Source organism: Drosophila obscura, unplaced genomic scaffold, assembly GCF_018151105.1.
Source record: "Drosophila obscura isolate BZ-5 IFL unplaced genomic scaffold, ASM1815110v1 contig_186, whole genome shotgun sequence".
Classification (NCBI taxonomy): domain Eukaryota; kingdom Metazoa; phylum Arthropoda; class Insecta; order Diptera; family Drosophilidae; genus Drosophila; species Drosophila obscura.
In genome coordinates, this window is record NW_024542774.1 from 7906924 (window position 1) to 7924882 (window position 17959).

General features: G+C 50.2%; 10 protein-coding genes and 1 non-coding gene across 13 annotated transcripts; 3 read left to right on the plus strand and 8 right to left on the minus strand.

The window, feature by feature from the left end:
• Positions 1 to 34: 34 nt before the first annotated feature.
• LOC111075884 lies at positions 35 to 937 on the minus strand. Its single transcript, XM_022369403.2, has 2 exons — positions 656 to 937; positions 35 to 601 (listed from the first exon to the last, which is right to left on the minus strand). Exons 1-2 carry the CDS (start codon positions 854 to 856, stop codon positions 50 to 52), a joined length of 753 nt encoding a protein of 250 aa, XP_022225095.2. The 5' UTR covers positions 857 to 937; the 3' UTR covers positions 35 to 49.
• Positions 938 to 954: 17 nt separating this feature from the next.
• On the plus strand, positions 955 to 1760 carry LOC111075885. The gene is made up of 3 exons (XM_022369404.2): positions 955 to 1164; positions 1233 to 1316; positions 1383 to 1760. The coding sequence occupies exons 1-3, from the start codon at positions 982 to 984 to the stop codon at positions 1746 to 1748; spliced, it is 633 nt and encodes a 210-aa protein (XP_022225096.2). The 5' UTR covers positions 955 to 981; the 3' UTR covers positions 1749 to 1760.
• LOC111075883 lies at positions 1701 to 2861 on the minus strand. Its single transcript, XM_022369402.2, has 4 exons — positions 2742 to 2861; positions 2562 to 2675; positions 2096 to 2499; positions 1701 to 2039 (listed from the first exon to the last, which is right to left on the minus strand). Exons 1-4 carry the CDS (start codon positions 2835 to 2837, stop codon positions 1775 to 1777), a joined length of 879 nt encoding a protein of 292 aa, XP_022225094.2. The 5' UTR covers positions 2838 to 2861; the 3' UTR covers positions 1701 to 1774.
• A 198-nt stretch (positions 2862 to 3059) lies between these two features.
• LOC111075897 lies at positions 3060 to 4252 on the minus strand. The gene is made up of 5 exons (XM_022369419.2): positions 4080 to 4252; positions 3899 to 4012; positions 3483 to 3712; positions 3315 to 3425; positions 3060 to 3258 (listed from the first exon to the last, which is right to left on the minus strand). Exons 1-5 carry the CDS (start codon positions 4194 to 4196, stop codon positions 3093 to 3095), a joined length of 738 nt encoding a protein of 245 aa, XP_022225111.2. The 5' UTR covers positions 4197 to 4252; the 3' UTR covers positions 3060 to 3092.
• A 122-nt stretch (positions 4253 to 4374) lies between these two features.
• Positions 4375 to 5324, minus strand: LOC111075900. Its single transcript, XM_022369422.2, has 5 exons — positions 5268 to 5324; positions 5088 to 5204; positions 4792 to 5021; positions 4613 to 4723; positions 4375 to 4555 (listed from the first exon to the last, which is right to left on the minus strand). The coding sequence occupies exons 1-5, from the start codon at positions 5322 to 5324 to the stop codon at positions 4375 to 4377; spliced, it is 696 nt and encodes a 231-aa protein (XP_022225114.2).
• A 723-nt stretch (positions 5325 to 6047) lies between these two features.
• On the minus strand, positions 6048 to 8505 carry LOC111075893 (general transcription factor IIH subunit 1). Its single transcript, XM_022369413.2, has 6 exons — positions 8420 to 8505; positions 8058 to 8281; positions 7649 to 7987; positions 6605 to 7573; positions 6359 to 6534; positions 6048 to 6283 (listed from the first exon to the last, which is right to left on the minus strand). The coding sequence occupies exons 2-6, from the start codon at positions 8209 to 8211 to the stop codon at positions 6158 to 6160; spliced, it is 1764 nt and encodes a 587-aa protein (XP_022225105.1). The 5' UTR covers positions 8212 to 8281; positions 8420 to 8505; the 3' UTR covers positions 6048 to 6157.
• A 300-nt stretch (positions 8506 to 8805) lies between these two features.
• Positions 8806 to 9494, minus strand: LOC121403747 (activity-regulated cytoskeleton associated protein 2). The gene has a single exon (XM_041592783.1). The coding sequence runs from the start codon at positions 9447 to 9449 to the stop codon at positions 8865 to 8867; it is 585 nt and encodes a 194-aa protein (XP_041448717.1). The 5' UTR covers positions 9450 to 9494; the 3' UTR covers positions 8806 to 8864.
• Positions 9495 to 9511: 17 nt separating this feature from the next.
• On the minus strand, positions 9512 to 10437 carry LOC111075894. 2 transcript variants are annotated; one of them, XR_005967695.1, is made up of 3 exons: positions 10301 to 10410; positions 10010 to 10144; positions 9512 to 9667 (listed from the first exon to the last, which is right to left on the minus strand). It is a non-coding gene; the product is annotated as an uncharacterized LOC111075894 (transcript). The 2 variants fall into 2 exon arrangements; XR_005967694.1 differs by lacking the exon at positions 9512 to 9667 and having other exon boundaries at positions 9845 to 10144; positions 10301 to 10437.
• A 94-nt stretch (positions 10438 to 10531) lies between these two features.
• LOC111075862 (activity-regulated cytoskeleton associated protein 1) lies at positions 10532 to 13140 on the plus strand. The gene has a single exon (XM_022369367.2). The coding sequence runs from the start codon at positions 10702 to 10704 to the stop codon at positions 11452 to 11454; it is 753 nt and encodes a 250-aa protein (XP_022225059.2). The 5' UTR covers positions 10532 to 10701; the 3' UTR covers positions 11455 to 13140.
• Positions 13141 to 13373: 233 nt separating this feature from the next.
• LOC111075861 lies at positions 13374 to 14863 on the plus strand. 2 transcript variants are annotated; one of them, XM_022369365.2, is made up of 2 exons: positions 13374 to 13532; positions 13689 to 14863. In XM_022369365.2, the coding sequence occupies exons 1-2, from the start codon at positions 13473 to 13475 to the stop codon at positions 14469 to 14471; spliced, it is 843 nt and encodes a 280-aa protein (XP_022225057.1). In that variant the 5' UTR covers positions 13374 to 13472; the 3' UTR covers positions 14472 to 14863. The 2 variants fall into 2 exon arrangements, with proteins under 2 accessions (XP_022225057.1, XP_022225058.1); XM_022369366.2 differs by having other exon boundaries at positions 13375 to 13532; positions 13692 to 14863.
• Positions 14819 to 17772, minus strand: LOC111075858 (spermatogenesis-associated protein 20). Its single transcript, XM_022369361.2, has 4 exons — positions 17487 to 17772; positions 17295 to 17432; positions 15773 to 17239; positions 14819 to 15714 (listed from the first exon to the last, which is right to left on the minus strand). The coding sequence occupies exons 1-4, from the start codon at positions 17627 to 17629 to the stop codon at positions 15045 to 15047; spliced, it is 2418 nt and encodes an 805-aa protein (XP_022225053.2). The 5' UTR covers positions 17630 to 17772; the 3' UTR covers positions 14819 to 15044.
• Between the last annotated feature and the right edge of the window lie 187 nt (positions 17773 to 17959).

Genomic DNA, 17959 nt, shown 5'->3' on the forward strand with positions numbered 1-17959 from the left:
CCCAAACCGATTCCCCGCATTAAACGCATTCGAGTTTCATGGCTCGCAGTCACACAAACGACTCGGAACATATATTTGTGCTAGATCTGCTGATACAGGTGACACTAGCTACAAATGAAAACAGAAAAAGGATAGCTGCCCCTGGGCAGAGCCGACTGCTCGCACTCCTTGTCTGCGGCTCGCTCTTCGAGACACTGCCATCGTCGAAAATCCTCACGCACGAGCGGATTGTCTCCTTTAGGATGCTGCACTGCTCATCCTGCTGCCAGTATTTTTGTGGACACTCGAGGGTCAGATATATCGCCGCACACTGCGCGTGGTACATGGAAAAGGGCGAGCAGTTGTTGGCCGTGTTGGCAGTGAAGTTGCCCAGGCCCAGTGTCTGCTGCAAATGTGCAGAGTAGAGCATTATGAAGTCGGCGTATTTGGTGCCCAAACTGTCACACGTCTCGTACGCCTTCTTCAGGGCCACTCCATAGCTTTCGTATCCATTGAGGGGACTGTACAGCCGGGTGATCATCATGAAGAGCTCGGGCATTTTGAGTTTGAACTGCGTTTCGTCGCGTATCCCCCAGTGATTGAAGATGCAATCGTAGCGGCACTGTAAAAGGCATCCTTTATTATCACAAAAGCATCGTTTGGGGGCGGTACTAACGGGTCCATAGTCGCTCAAGAAGGAGGTACAGTTGCTGCCCACAAAGACGAACATGCTGAGGATGTTCCTACCGCAGCACCAGTCCAGGGCCTTGGTGTTCATCAGCTTCGTGCAGTTTGCCATATCCAGAACCTCGCCGCGTGCCACGCCCACCAGCAGCAGTGGCATGCAGCACCACAGCCAAAGAGCATTTGGGGACATTTTCTTCAATTGGGGCTAATGAATTTAGAAAGGGTATCAAATACTGATTTTCTTTTGTTTTTTCCAAATGAAATAATAGGCACAGACATCTGTTTAGGGTTAAAGCCACACCAACGGCCATCTCCATGTCATCTCTCTGCCTGCCACACGCAACGCTGTGGCGAATGTTCCCACTCGATTTGGTTCATTCGTTAAGCGAAGCTGCAGCCATGTGGAGTGGTTGGATTGCCATTCTGCTCTCAACGCTCTCCTGGACACTTCCTGCACTCGAGGCAGCCAAGTGCAAGGCAGCCCCCAAGTCTGTACAGGTGAGTATCCATCCACACCCCACCCCCACAGTAGCCAGCAATTAAACAGGTGCAACAACCCACCGCAGAATGTACAGATATGCTGTCCCGCTCCCATGCCCAATTGGGGCGTCTACAACGTCGAGTGCCGCGACTCCGGACAGCAGCCAAGCGTGAGTATCCCCGTTAGTGATCTCTTATTGCTCATCCGCCCCTCCTTCCATACCCATTCCCCACAGTGCCGTCTGGCCTGCATATTCAATGCCAGCACGGCCCTGCAAGGCCCTCGCTTGCGGCTCGACCGAGTGCGACCCATGCTGCAGCGCGCCTTTGGCCACCAGTCCACCATCGACGCGTACGCCTCGAACTTTGGCAACTGCTCCGCCCTGGTGTACAGCAAGTACCAGGAGCTGGCCGGAGTGAGTCGCCAGAGCGACGCCTGCGACAGGCACGCCCTCTTCTACAGTCTGTGCGCCTACTTTCGGCTGATGCAGCACTGCCCCACGGCGTTCTGGCAGCGCAACAATAAGATGTGCCAGGAGGCGCGCTCCTACACGAGCAACTGCTTCTGGCCTGGCTTCAAACGATTCATGAACAGCACCTGAATAAACTCGGTGGACAGAACCAGAACTCAGCTTTTATTGCGGCGTATGGGTTGCGTGATCAGGTCGAGAATGCTCTGCTTGCACCCGCTCCGGTAGCCCTTGCAGCTGCCCCTCTGGCCAGCCAGCTCGGCGATGTAGTAGCGCTTCGGCAGCGACTCGTAGCGAGAGCTGGTGGGACTGAACATGACGTGAACCAGGCTGCCCAGCACTCCATTGAGATTGCCCAGCTGGTAGCAGTTCGCCTCGCAGATCAGCCGCAGCAGGCACTGATCACCGGAGCCGAAGCCGTGCCTGGAAATTTATTTCGGTCTCAGTCTGGGATCATTCGGGGGGCAGAGATTACTTACTGCTCAAAGCGGCGACTCAATATCTCGTAGAACTTTGAGCGGGAGAACAGGGATCTCTCGTGGCGATGCCTGGGCACTGGATCGCCATCGCCATCTAGCGGAAATCCCTCAAAGAAGTCCTTGTAGTCTCCATCGTCCTCGTCGTTTGGTGGCGGTGGCGTCGGCTGCTTCTTGTGCTTGTGCTTACGTTTGTGTTTATGCTTTGGTGGCTTCAGGGCAGCTCCTCCTGCTCCTCCACCTGGGGGCTTTTTCTTCTTCTTCTTCTTATGGTGCGACGGCTTGTGCTTGTGCCCTCCAGAATGATGATCATTGCTGTAATCCTCATAGTAGTCAGGCCCGTAGTGTCCAGGATGCCCACTGTACTCACTCAGAGCATAGTCCCCATTGGTGCCATTGCCATGTCGCTAACGGGGGAGGCGGAAAGGAGGAGTATTGGTAGCCATATGACAAGCCAATGGAAACTTACCAGAACGACCGGCTTGTCTGTCCAAGATTTGGGCAGTCGGTAGGTAACCTCAAAGTTGTAGGACAGAAAAACTTCGGCCTTCAACTCCAGGGGTATAGCAATGGCCACAAAGATCTGCCAAGTCGAAGGGAATTGGGGAATTGGGTAAACCTTGACAGCGCAGTTTCAGGCACAACTCACCGAAGACCCACCCCCCGTATTCCAAACAAAGTGGGACTGTATCCCATGCAGCGAGCACACAGCCAAAAGGAGCAGATGAATCCACGGCCAGCCCATTTCTACCTCTGGACAGCAACAGTTGCCCCATCGAACTGAGCCGCAAAGACCACAAAGACTGCGGAGTAAACCTTTCTCTGTGCGAAAAATGATAATCCAATTATGAGCTGGCAAAGAACCTGGCTGGGAACTTTGGATGGGATCTTTGTTTCTGGCAGCGAAAGTTGCTAATTGAAAAGCGAGAAATGCGAATCAGGTCAAACGGTTGGCATCTTTCTGCCTTCTGCACTGTACGCGTATATTTCTTGTATCATTCTACATGTGATGCTGTCGCTTCAGCAGCTCCTCAAATGGCTCCGAGATCAGTTCCAGAACACTCTCCCCGCAGTCCGAATGGTAGTAGTGGCAGCTGTCATGCCAGCCATCGTGCTCCGCCTGGTAGTAGCGCAGCGGCAGCTGCTCCGACTCCGAAGTGCTGGGACTGCAATATTTGGAGAGTCAGTCAAATATATTCACCGAATAGAGAGTTCCTCCTACCTGAAGAGCACATGCATTAGGCTGCCCAAAACGCCATTCAGCTCGTTCAGCTCCCCAGCACTCGTCTCACAGATCAGGCGCAGCAGACAGGCCTCGCCCTGGAAGCCGCTTCTAAAAGTGCAACTTGGCTCAGGCCGGACTGAAAACCCCCTCGAAGCTCTCACTTACCTCTGCAATTTGTCTATGAATATGCGATAAATGTTCGAACGTGTGATCAGAGCGCGACTTGTACGCTGATGGATGGGAGCCTCAGTGGTCTCCTCCTCCTCCTCTTCCACCTGTTCCGCATTGGTGCAGTTCTGGCAGTCACCTTTTATCTTACGGCTCGACTCCCCCTCCGTCTCCTCGCCTTCCTGCACCTCTACCTCTTGCTCCTCCGACTCAATGGGTCCGTTTTGCTACAAAAGAACCAAATTCCATTATCATCGTCATTCTATTTGTCTGTTTCGGGCTGTTTGCTTTGCCCTAAAGCCAAGCCAAGAAGCTGTTAATTGGGGCACAAAAGGTGTGCTAATGTCTCAGCAAATGCGGCATTTTATAGCCTCAAACAAACACAACACAACAGCCACAATAATTGCACTCACAAATAGCGTAAATTTGCCCCAGTTAGCGGGTAAATTGTAGTTGGCCTCAAAGTTGTAGGACACAAAAACGTTGCGATGCGGCAGCTCCAGGGGCACTGCCAGGGCCGCAAAGATCTGCAGGAAAAAGAACATCCAATTGAGGCCAGACCAATCGATACCATCCATTCGTGGATGCACTCACACCGTGGGTGCTGGCCGTTGTGAAGGCCACATGGGCGTCGGCTAGATCCAAGACACAAGTCACAAACAGGGCAACCATACCCGGAAGGGGCCGAGCTCCAATTGAAAGCATTTTCATTTATGGGGAAACGCACGACAGACCTCCACGCAGTTCAGTCAGCAACTGAACCGACAATGGCCGCTGGGTACTCCACAGCAAGTGCGTGGTACTGCGGTGAGAGTGTCCGCTAATTGGATAAGCAAGCCAGCACCCCACCCACAGAAAGAAGAGAGAGAGAGAGTCGTGGTACACTATTTTATTTTGTTCTACGCCCACTTACAATGTCGCTCAGAGCCTGCTCCACGGGCACTGAGATCAGATCCAAGATATTCGCCTCACAATTGGCGATGTAGCCGCTGCATTCCCGATGATGGCGACCATCCCACTCGGCTTGGTAGAACTCATCGGGAAGATGCTCATCCTTGGAGCTGCTGGGACTGCAACGAGGGATCATTGAGTGTCGTTGAAAGATTCGATTTGCGGTTTTAGCTTACGTGAATATAATGTGGATGAGGCTGCCCAAGAAGCCATTGACTTCGCCCAACTGCGAGGCATTCGTCTCGCATATCAAACGCAGCAGACAGGCCTCGGCAGGGTAACCAGATCTGGGCAGGGATAGGCATAGCGATCACAAATAAGTATTATAAATATTACAAGAAGCTGCGGTACGCACCTTTTTAGTTTGTCACTGAGCATTGAGTAGAATATGGAGCGATTCATCAACGACAGGGAACGTTTTCCGCGCGACTTTGATTGCGATTCCGTTGTTGAGTTGCTGCTGCTGTTCCTGTTGGTGTCGCCCTTCTGATCCCTCTCCCGTTCAGTGCAGTTCTGGCAATGCCTGCCGCTGTCCCCACGTCCCGAGGTGGGATATGTCAGATACGAGTCTTCATAGTCGCCCATCTAATGATGGAGTTGGTACAACTTACACAAAAGACTCACGACACAAGCCACACAGCAAAGACTCACCAGAATGGGCGGATACTTGTAGACATGCTCTGGCTGATAGTAATTGAACTCGTAATTGTACGACAGAAAGACATTCCGATGCGGCAGGCCTATGGGCACCGATATAGCCATAAATATCTGCGAAACGGAAATCCGATTTAAATATCGACCTGGAATAACCACAACTTGAGGCTAGATTACCCCATACTCAGAGTTTGTGGTGAATAATAGAGCAGAGTTCACTGAATTCCAGTTCATCATGCACCACGCCAGGCACAGCCATTGCGAAGGGTATCTGTTGTTCATAGCATCCAACAACTGGTCCAAATCGTATCTAATGATCCGATGCTCGATTGATCGATGCTTGTCTCTTCAACTTTGAAATTCGACTGGCTGGCCGCCCTGGCCAGCAGCGGCCAAAAAGGTGCGTGGCCAAGAAGCTGTTAATTAAAATCCCGAATAGACATGCAGAGCCGGCAATTTGGGTCGCCCCGAATTGGTTTAATGCAGTTCAAACTGTAACCAAACAACGGTCTTCCAGTTTACGGTCTTTCATTTCGTAGTGTTACAAAATCACGTACGATATTCCCCAATGGCGTCCCCCTACGGACTATATTTACATCAGAATCGTTATCGTCTAACGTAGGCTTTAAGTTCTCCAACAGGGAGAACACCCGCGGAGCGCGATTCTAAAAATATCTATTTCGCATCGATTGGTTAGCATTCAAATATTTTAGCTGCTAATAACTGCCGTCTTGTTCACGTGTATGCGATATGCACTACGATGCCCAAGAGTCCATTGAATTGGTCAGTGATTTGGGCATTAGTCTGCAGTAATCTGCCTAAAAAAATTTTAAAATATTCAAATATTCACCCAACATAAAGAAAATAGCAAGGGACAGGCACAGAAACCGAACAAAATGAAGACTTGGATTGGTTTGCCAATTGAACAGAGCAAGAAACACTTAAGAGTCCCTTATATAGTTTCAAATTATGATTTATTCTGCTCACTTATGGCTATGCTCCTATTCTATAATAATGGTTTGTGAGGTGAGTGGCAGAAGCTCGAGTTCACCCACGGCGGGTTCCTGCTATCTGTTGTTGCGCAGCTTGCGCTCCTTCCAGGTGACAAACTTGGAGTTGGCAGTGCCCAGCAGCTGGTTCATGTGCTGAGTGAGTGAGGAACGCAGCGGCGACAGCTCGTGCATGGCACGATTCTGTAGAAAGAGCAAGGGAGAATGAATAACTGCTTACAGATGCTTCGTTTGGTGGAGGGCCAATGAAAAGCCTACCTCAAATGGAACCAGCTTGGCCATTTTGAAACGTTGTAGGGTGTCGTGCATGCGCTGGAGCTTTGCCTCCAGCTCTTCGGTGGTGGGTGGAAAACAGTTCCAGAAATGTTTCAGCAGCTCCGACAGTGAAAGATACAAATGGCGCAATTCGCGCTGAAAGTCGCTAGGAACCAGCTCTGTTCAAAAGAAAACAAAACAAAACATAATCTACAAGAAGAAAATTAAAGAAAATGCAGTGCAACTTACGTCCTGCCGACTGCTCTTGGAAGCCACGCATCAAGGTACCGCCCGGACTTAGCTCTCCGAGAGCATTCACCGCAGCCTTGGGGCAGATGACACCGCGCTGTACACTGCGATTCAGCCAGGACTCCGAGTTGCGCACCAGTTTGTACTGCACTTCCTCCAGGCTAAACTTTTCGCTGTGATTTTCGTACATGCCGTGCTGAACGGGTCCGTTGAGGTAGCGCTCTACCTTGGAGAGCTCAAACTGCTTGGCCTGGCCCGCGTCACCGTTGGATGAGTCGTCGTTGACTTCCATTAGAGGATCGCCCAGATCATCGTAGTGAATCTTTTCCATCAATCGCTGTTTCTTCGTATTCGGCTCATCGATGTCCGGTGTATCGGCGGGTTGGGACTTTGCGGATGTCGCAGTAGCCGTGGCCTTTCCATTGAGGCCGTTTGTGTAGGCAGATTGCGATACTGGTCCGGTGGCCTTGTTGGTGCCGTTGGTCATGGAGGAGGGTGCAAAGTTGACATTGGCACAAGTCTTGAGTACCATAATGGAATGCTGGTTGAATCTCTTGATCATGTTCTGGTGCACAATGTTGCCGCTGTTGACGACATTGCGATCGCCGGCCACGCTGCCAAAGCCCTCCTCCAGCGGTACATCTTCGAACTTCTTCAGATCCAGAAAGGGATCCCCAGCTCCCTTCTGCACCGCCGCCTTGAGTGCCTGATCATCGATCTTGCCGCATTCGGTGAATATGTCCTTTGTGCCAGCGGTGAGGCGATCGCGATGAAAGTAATGAGATTGAAAGAACTTTGTCCAGAACTCCGACTCGGGCATCTTGTTGGGCACGTTCTCCATGTGCTTGCGCTTGACGGCGGGATATGTCTTAAATATGCAGTGTATAACATCGGAGGTGAGGTTGTACTTCAGGCCATTGCATCCATCCGTTTGGGGCTTGATGTCAGCCAGAAATGCGCCAGATACACCTACAGAAGAAACCCAAAAAAAAAATCATAAGCAATGACAAATATTTGAGGATAAGGGCCTGCCTGATCACTAACCGATTTCCTGGGACTTGCCCATCTTTTTGAGCGCATGGTCTTTGGCATGCGTGGACCAGAACTCATCGCTGGTAAGGACTTTTGTAATGACCAAATCTTTGTACAGCTGAAGCAAGTTGGGATTCTCCATAAGGACGCGGTTCTTGTCCTCTAGGTCTTTGTCTACCTTGCGCTTGAAGTTGGGCAGCAGTTGCTGGAGCAGCTCCTTGACCTTATCGCGATCGGCCAGCATTGCCGGCATGCCCTGGCGATTGACAAAGTGAAAAGTAGAGGTGTTGCCATCGTGGAGCACCACCTGTAGCTGCACCTTTGGCTTGCCTTCGGGCGAAATTTTCTGTGCTGCACGGGTGAGAGGGAGAACGGCAGAGTTTAGTTTCTCTGGCATCAAACGCGATCTGGTCGAGCATACTTTTGATATCAGCATAGCGGTGAGACACTGTCACCGTGTCTCGGTGCTCGGCCATCCACGCCAGACGCTCGTTCATCACGTACAGGGTCCCATCACCCTTCTTATACCGCACCTCGCCCATCTGCAGCAACACATCCTCGCTGCTCGTGGTCATTATGTCTGCTCAGTGCGCAGCGATTTCACATCAGAAAATTCTGAAGCAGACGCCAGGACTCGACCGCAATCTGAAATTGCAGGGAATGCGTATTTTATCATCATTCAATATCATTTTCACAGATGCCCCAGCCGCGGATCTTCTCCAAGCGGCAATTTTCCCCTCTGGGCTACCGCAAAAACGCAAAAATACTTTGCAATTCACGCACCTCAGAAAAAATGTGAATTAGTGATGATAAATATATGACATATCAATATATCGATATATATTTTTGCTGATATATTTGTAGGTGATAGTGAAGGAAATTATTTGAAGTGAAGATATAATATATCATCGGTAGTACATGTCCGAATTCAGAACAAATCAACATTACTTTTCTGCTGTTTCACGCCTTTAGATCAGATTTACCGACTTTTGGTTCTTCCTATTCTCCATAGTAATAGTTTCTTTAAAAATATCGATATTTTTGTGCGATAGGCGGAACTAATCGGCGTTGTATTTTGAAAATAACAATATCATCTGTCCTGATGCGCCTTTCCAAAGCGATGCAGCTGGAGAAGATGTGCCCCAATAAATCGAATGAACAAACATTAATGCTTTTTAACTTATTATCTTATTTCAGTTTTACTATTTACAACTATCTACAGCCTTCTTCAGTGTCTGGTACGCTCCACTGTACGTCCCCGGTCCAACAAATCTCGAAAACTCTTAATTTCATGCCTTGGAATACTCTCCCTGTACTTGGGCTGCATCAAGCCGTAGATAAAGTCCAGCTCTGTTTCCTCGTCGTGCCGGCCGTCTGGTAGCTTGGCCAAAAGCGCGCGCTGCTTGCAAATAAACGAATCGATGACTTCACCTCCGCTCTGCTTCGTCTCGAAGATCTCCATGTAGATTTGATAGGAGGGCTTGGTGGGCGAGAAGTGGTCCCGCAGAAGCTGCAGGGCATCCGGCCATGTTTTTGCATCACGACGCACTCCCTTCCACCACACAACGGCGATGTTGTTGAACAGCAACGGCAGCCCCTTCAGAGCGTCCCGATCGCTGATCCCCTCCACCTCCTTGTACGTCTCCACCGCCGTTATAAATTCATCCACGGCATCGTGATCACGCTGCCCACTGAAGCGGACGGGGCAGTTGCTGAAGCTTCCCTTCGATTGCGGCTCGTCGTCTTTGATGGGTGCCAGGGCGCGTATTGTTTCGATGAGTATGCGGAATTGTTCATCCGACATCTGCGTCATTTTGTCCCCAAATTTGATAGTTTCTACTTCACTTCGACAGAAAACTAAGAAGGGAAGGGGAGGACGGCGACGGACGGTGGAGTATACAAAACTGGTCAACAACAGGCCACAGGCGACTGTTTTGTTTTTGTTTAGTCAACATTTTCTCTTGTGAAATAATCAGCTCATGGGGGGCTTTTTCGAAATTCGAACATGACATGGTATTGCGAAATGGGGTGCTGCAAAAGTCAAGAAAACTTGATTTACCGCAATTTATATTTATATTATTAATATTTCATGTTCAGTAACTCCATTAGGAACAAGAACATTTAATATAAAAATCTGAGGGTACAGATCCCATGAAATTTACTGGATTTTCAGATATACATGTGTAAATGTAAATGCAAATGCAATCGACTATAAGCGCATGACTTGCGTCAAAGCTGAGCGAGTTTATTCAGGTGTTTTTTTATTTGTAAACGTTTTTCCAATCACCCAATGCCGTTCTCTGATTAATATATAGGGTACTGCCATCCCACTCCTCGGTGGCCTAAGTTGTTGCCAGCCTGAGTTGTCCATACCTTCAATAGTTGTATTATGCCATCTTCGAATTGACTCTCTTGCGAGCCAGAAATAACTCTCCCTCTCTCGTTCTACATGTAGGAGAGGAGGGGATTCACTTTTCCTATCACACCTTTTATCTGGTTCAATTATATCTGGAATACATAGCGATAAGTGTTGTTAAAACTCAGAAACATGCATTTGTACTTAAACTAACTGGAAAGTCTGCAAAAATGGAAAATAATTGATAGAAATACAACATTTTATCTAAGACTATTTTCGTTATGTTAATACACGATATTCTGACTCACAGAAAATAGTTATTAAATCAGTCTGAATTTCACAACTGCGCGCAAATTGCATTCGTAAACTGTACAAAACATAGAGAGCTGCAGCTGGTACTATCAGCTTTTTTTTTGTATGGTGAATCATATGTATCGAAGCAACAACAATTTTGTCGAGTAGTGTAATCAAAGCTCTCTCTTTCGAATTCGAAACTGTATTTCACAACAGTCCGCTTTATAATGGATCCCAAGTAGCGGGAAAAGTTTAGTCACTTCGACCCAACGGCAACATTCGCTTCAGCCCCACTGGCTTTGTGCGCCGTTCACAACACAAGAACAAAATAAATTAATAACAACCAACGTGTTTTCGCTTAATTCCTCACCAAAGTAACCTCGAACAGAACCAACACCACAGAACACAGATAAAAATGGCGCAAACAATACAGATGACCCAGGAACAGCTACAAGAGCTCATCGCAGCCGTGCGCGCGTCCGGCGTGAGTGGCGCTGCCGGCGGAGCCGAGGGAGCTAATGCCAAGGCAAAGGGCAGCTTTGCTGCCTGCAACCATCGTTTTGGCGGAACACGCGACTACGATGAGGTCGAGGCATTCATTTCCAACATTGTCACCTACAAAGAGCTGGAGTGCATCAGCGACGAGAACGCCCTGAAGGGTCTGTCTCTGTTGTTCTACGGACTCGCCTCCACCTGGTGGCAGGGCGTGCGCAAGGAGGTCGTCACCTGGAATGACGTCATCGGGCTGATCCGCGAGCACTTCTCGCCCACCAAGCCCGCCTACCAGGTTTACATGGAGATCTTCCACAAGAAGCAGGAGGATATTGATCCCATCGATTCCTTCCTGGTCCACAAGCGCGCCCTGCTCGCCCAGCTGCCAGCAGATCGACACAACGAGGAGACCGAGCTGGACTTCCTCTATGGCCTGCTGAATATCAAATACCGCAAACACATCACCCGCCAGAGCGTGAAGACGTTCAAGGAGCTGCTGGAGCAAGGCCGCATCATCGAGCACAACACCCAGGAGGACGAGGACCTGGCGGCAACCAAGAACACACGTGGCTCCCGCCGCACCACCCGCTGCACCTTCTGCAACTTTCGGGGCCACACGTTCGAGGCATGTCGCAAGCGCAAGAAGAACCGCGACGAGGAACACGACGAGGAGTAAGCCAGACAACACAAGCATTTAATTTGGGGGCGACGACGGCTCACCGCCAGCAGCATTCCGCTCCCACCCCCCGCACACCAGAGAACTTTTCACCGCCGCGCTAGCCGCCCTGCGCCCTGAGAGAGTGCCATGCCCCCCAAACCCAACAACAGCGACAGCGGAGGAGCAGAAGCAGTTTTAAAACCAGAGAAAGCTTTTATCCCCAACGAATTCAACTCTTTCACTATCGCACACACACACACACACACACACAACACTCACACTCTCAGTCAAACGGCGTGCCGGTAAGCAGAGAAAAGCTTCTCTTTCTCTCTCTCTTAACAACTCTTCCGCTATTTGTGTGACGAGTTTTGCTCTTTCAGCGATTGCGGCCAAAAATTGGTGGCCACTGCAATCCCTTCGAAGGGCATTTCTCCGATAATGAGTGGCGACGTCTCAGAACATTCAATTTCACGCTGCCCTGCGGCTATTTTGGCGCCGAACGCCAACTCTTGGAACTCTCGAAATTTATTTCGAAACACTGTTTTTTTAAACTACAAACTAGAACCAACATCGAGCGCTGCCAGTGGAGGATGGGAGAGGATCACGCATCTCGTTTCGAGTTTGGATGCTTTGAATCGCAGATGTAATCCATGGCCAAACGCTGGTGGGATGTCCAAGGCGAAAGCCTTGTGCATCTACACCTGGCTTTAGCTCTGCAATTGCAATTGCGACCGAAGCCCCGAATAGATGTTGCGGGATCCGATCCTGTCCCCCGTCTGGTAGAGCTCAACAACCGCCGCCTTGACCTTGTGCCTGTCAGCGAAGAGGCAACGTATACGTGGCGTAAATGGTGACCACTGTATGCACCATACTGCAGGTGCCACCGTTTTAGCCGTTGTTTGCGTTGCTTCAGGTCTGTGCTTGGTCCTTGATGAAGGTGGCAAAAAACCCCCCGCCCGATGAATGCTCGCTTAGATCCTTTTGCATGTGGCTGTCGCTAGCCCAGGGCGGTGACTCCATGCTGGACGTGGCCTCGGCTGCGTCTGGTATGTGGTTGCTGCCAAAGGTGATGCTGCTGGTGCGACAGGAGCTACAGCGGGCACGATCTGGGCAAAACCACAAATTTCTCCGGAAATTTGAAACCAAATCAATTTTTTGACTTTGTCAAAATATGATCTATCTAGCACACATCGCACTACGATGGCTCCCGATTCGCCATTCGTGCGGTTGGCACGCCAAATTGCCAAATTCGGGATTACGGGTTCTGGGCTTTAACCCCTGCGATCCCGCGGCAAGCATTAGGCACGCCTTTCCCATCCACACACACACACACGCGAGCTGGGTCTCGTCGTTGTCGCGCATCTCCGGCCGGCACCGACTCTCCCAGCTCCACAATCGCTAAAAAACCAGACACTTGTGCAGAATCCATAGGCGCGTAGTGCCATCCAATAAGAGATTTCGACATGGTGGCCAAACTTGTGGGCGCGCCAACTGCTGGAGACTGGCCACAAACGCTCCACGAGAATGGCTCGCATTCCTCGAGGGACAGGAAGAATATTGTCAATTCAAATGACATTAAACTTGTCCCGAAAGCTGGGGGCCTATTGACGACCATACGTGTCTGATTTGAAGCAAGAAAATATAAACTGTAAAGACTGAAACTAAAACCAGAAAAAACCAAACCATAAAAACTACAAAACCGCATATGTTAAATTGTTTATTTATTCAATGGGACTGGGTGGAGTGGAGGGGGAGTGGAGGGGGTGTAATCTGACTCCAGCAACATATATTATTTCCTATAAAAGAAGCGGCTCCTCTCAATCAAATTGGATATTGGAAACTCTGATTCTGCGTTAATTTCGATATCGATGGCAGACGCGCGGAAGACACCGTCTATCGATGAGCTAAATTGCACTCCTGCTTTCTGGGCAATACAACCATCGTTATTATCGATAGTGCCATCGATGGTTTTGCTTTTGCTTTCTGGGCAATAATAATAATTTCATCCAATCAATATACCTGATATCAACAACTGAATGCACAAAACACACCGTCTGACGGAGAGCCAATACATGGAGGTTGAGGGTTTGCTGCAGGTAAATAATTGTGCCACTTGCAACCGCTGTAGCGGCTAGGTTTTCTGAATGTTATGGTTGCTACAACGCCCTTACTTTTTGCCCCGTCGCCTGCCGTCTCCACCCACTCGCAAAAAACACACATACAAACACAAATTTGTGCCTGCCCACGGAAAGCAGGCTATGGACATGCCCAGTAGTCGGGAGCACGACCAGGAAGGAGAAATCGAGCCGGAGCCATCATGCCGACTGAGCCGGTATAATGTGACGAACCTGTACGATGGACCTGTTACGGGACCGGGTCCTGGGTTTGGACTATCAGCGGGACCGGGACGTCAGCGTTGCTACACAATGCCGCACGTACCTCCACCAGCGCCGCCCTCCACACCTACGCTGCTGACCAGTGCCAACAGCAACAATAGCAATAGCAATGGAAATTGCAGCTCCAGCTCGCCCACCTGCTCGGCCGGTCTCACGGCCGACAATCAACTCAATCATTTTATCTATGTGAAAGGCAAGAACCTGCGTCGAGAGTCGCGCTGCGTCGACTCTGAACTGTCCAAGCTCTTTAACGTTGTGTCCATCACGAATCGCCTCACGGCCTTCAAGAATCGTTCGAAGCAACTGCAGCTGGCGGATCGTGGCATCATTAATGCATCGCGAACCATATCCAAGCTGCATGGTGCGACGGCGACCGCGACAGCGACGAAAATCTTCAAGATTCACCGCGATCCCAAGGACTTCCTGCGCGAAACGGACGAGGATTCTGTATCGGCGCCGGAGTACGATGAGGAGGAGGAGGATACGCGATTCCGTTTCTTCCGACGAACACGGCACTCCCGGCGACACTCTTACACCCGCATGGAGCGCAAGTTCGCCCGATTCGAGCATCACGAGCGCATGGAGACGATTGTCGACAGCTTTGATGCGGCCATGAGCTTCAACGATGCGGACACCTGATGGGCAACGAAAGCGTCAGCGAGCTCCATCAGAGGCACGCGCTTGGCAGAGGTGGTTGGCCAACCAATGTGATGAATGTGAATTTCAACTAAATTATTTTTATTACTACATACTACTATTATTACGATTATTATTACCGAACTGTTCTCTCCATACACTTAGTTCCCTTCAACGCCGATTGCCGTCGCGTCCTTGCGACTCTGAGTCCGACTCATTCCGACTCGGACGAAGGACGCAGCGCAGGGCAGAGCATTTAGTTTAGCTTAGTTTTTACGCCTCTGGGGCGGAGCAGAAGCAGCCGGAAGGCTGCACTCATGTTGTGCTTACACAAAAAACCGACAGAACGATTCCAATAAAAGCACAAAATGTGTTGTATGTATTTGAGAAGAGAAGAGAAAGAGAACTGCTCTTTGCCCCCCCGCGAATTGTGTGGGGCTTTTTCTTGGGCACAATAGACGTGCATGTGTCTACAAAGTTCCGAGAACCGAGCTGCGCTTTGTAAGCGAAAACAATAACATAACTAATAATAACATTCAGTGGGGGCTTAAATCTAATTCGAGTAATCTCCAATATTTAGACGCGCTCGGTGAAGAAGTTGGCCATCAGGTTCTCCTCCAGCTGCGTGGGATCGGTGACCGGCATGCGGCAGACGCGATCGTGGCAAATGTAAACTGTGGTCTTGCCATTTACCATCTTGAATTTCTTCTGCACCCTCTGATTGCTGGCATCGTCGGGATGCAGGGGGTCCACGTGCAAGATGATCATGCCTGGTATGAAAAACTTACGACAGATCTCCACAAAGCGCTTGGTATCATCCGAGTCGGGCCCCACCACGGCCACCAGATCCAGTCCGTTCTCGTGCAGCAGCAGTGCCGAGAGCATTTCGGGCAGGGCATGGCCAAAGGGCGAAACGTCGGCAAAGAAGTTCAGCAACTTGGCGGCTCGCTGTAAAAAACTCTCCTCGTCGTAGTAGTGCGACAGCAGCGTTAGATTGCGGGCGGAGACACTGTTGCCGCAGGGCTCAGCACCGTCATCACCATCCTTTAGCCGAACAATCACATTGGGGGCATTCTGTTGCGAGAAGAAGTAGGCACCATTCTGCTCGTCCCAGAAGAGTTTATCCTGGGTCTCTTGCAGCTCTTTGGCCCAGCGCAAGGCGCTGAGGTCCAGCGAGGCCTTGTAATAGTCGAGCAGACCCTTGATGAGGAAGGCATAGTCATCCAGGAAGCCATCGATTTGTGATCTGAAATGTGGGGAATATCATTATCTATGACTGCTTCATCTGCTAGAGAAACACCTACTCATTCTTCTCCAGGGCTGGATCCCCCACAGCCACCCCATAGCACGAGCGCAGCAGCAGCTTTTGTTCCGGATCATACATCTCCTTGCGCAGAAATTCTAAGAGTTCTTTGGCCGCTTTCATGTACTCCTCTCGCTTGGCTGTGCCACAATTGGCCAGCTTGGAGAGACCCGACAGCATTAGGCCATTCCATGCGCAGATAATCTTTGTATCCAGATGTGGTCGCGGCCGCTCATCCCGCAGCACATGCAGTATGTCATTTGCCGTCTCCAGCAGTTTGTCAAGTTTATCCGGCTGCAGGTCAAAGTTGGAGCAGGTGTCCTCCTCTGATCCACGCACAATTAGTATATTCTTTCCGGTCAGATGGCCATGTGGATCACTGTAGGTGGGCACATTGCCCTGCGGCTTGAGACCGTAATGGAAGGCATAGATCTCAAAGGCGCGCTTCGGCAAGACGTCGTCGAAACGCTTGGCCTGGTCCTTGAAGGCTGCTTCAATTTCGCTCCAGGTCCACGCGTAGAAGGCTCCCTCAACCTTGACCGTGTCTTTGTGAGTGGGCAATGAGTCGGCATCCTCGCCGGCATAGAAGCCACCCAGGGGATGGCGCAGGTCCTTCATTATATACTTATAGATATTGTCTGCATAGGTCAGAAAGGGTGCGCTCCTCGTCAGCTTATAGGCATTGGAATAGGCCGCCATCAGTTGGGCCTGGTCATACAGCATCTTCTCGAAGTGCACGTTGTGCCAATCCTTGGTTGTGGCATAGCGCGCAAAGCCACCAAAGATGTGGTCGTTGATGCCGCCACGACCAATGTGGTCCAGAGTCTGCAGCACCATGTCCAACACGTCCACATCCTTGCTCACCAGATAGGCATGAAAGAGGAAATTGAGGCGAGGCACCTCGGGAAACTTTGGCTCCGAACCGAAGCCACCGTTCGCTTGGTCGAACCGCTGCTTGTGTACACCGATAGCTTCCGCCAGCTTGGCGTCGGCGCTGCCCGGCTCAAAGGCAGCCTCTGCAACAGCGGACACATCCTCGTTTGTCTTCAAAGCATTGAGAATAGAGGAGCCCGACTCAATAAGCATTGGTCGATTCGTCTGCCATTGCTTGGCTATGGCCAGGAGGACAGTTTTGAACGAAGGCATGCCATACCGGCCTGTCGGGGGGAAATAGGTGCCAGCGGTTAGTGGAGCCAAGTCGGGCGTCAGCCAGATGCTCATGGGCCAGCCACCGCCACCCTTGGTCATGCGCAAGAATGTCATATAGATCTTGTCAATATCGGGACGCTCCTCGCGATCCACTTTGATGTTTACAAAATGTTCATTCATAACTGCCGCTGTCTCAGCGTTCTCAAACGATTCGTGCTCCATGACATGGCACCAGTGACAGGTTGAGTAGCCCACAGACAGAAAGATCATCTTATTCTCGGTGCGGGCACGTTCGAAGGCCTCCTCGCCCCAGGGATACCTGCAAAGAGTGGGTTATGCCAGCGCTCAATCGATGCAACGCTTAGTTTACTCACCAGTCCACTGGATTATACGCATGCTGCAATAGGTATGGAGACTTTGAAGAAACCAATCGATTGCCTGGAGCCTTTGGCGGCGCTGCCTTCGTTTCCCCTCCACTGGCCATTCCACGGTAATCTTGGCTAACTCCCGAACTGTCGAATTGGGACTTTAGTAACTACTTCCAATTATTTATGGGTTTTGCTTACTCGATAGGACTACGCCAACTGCGATGCAACACTCTCGGTGGCGCCTGGGGGGCAACAACTGCTGCGATTGACGTAAACGCGTGAAGGTTCCTTGCCGCTGTCAAAGTGCTTCGTATACCGAGATGAAGTTTGCTTCTGAACATATCAAATTGATGTTGGATATATCGAAGCGCTTTCTTTTCACTGGGCCACTAAAAGTGCAACGTGTGCAAACGCGTCGAAGCTGGGACTAACTAAGGCAATGTTTTTAATTTTATTTTGCATATCAGCTGTTTGACTAGGGCTGGCGGCAGCCAATTACATGGCTCATTTGCATAGGGCTGGCGAAACATCGTTGTTATTGCAATTGCGTGAATGAACTATGTAGACGAACTGGTAGCAACAGAGCGGCAGAGATTTGACTGACCATATAGTATGTATGCAGAATATATTTCCATCAATCAAAGTATTTCCAGCAAGAGTTCAGACACAAT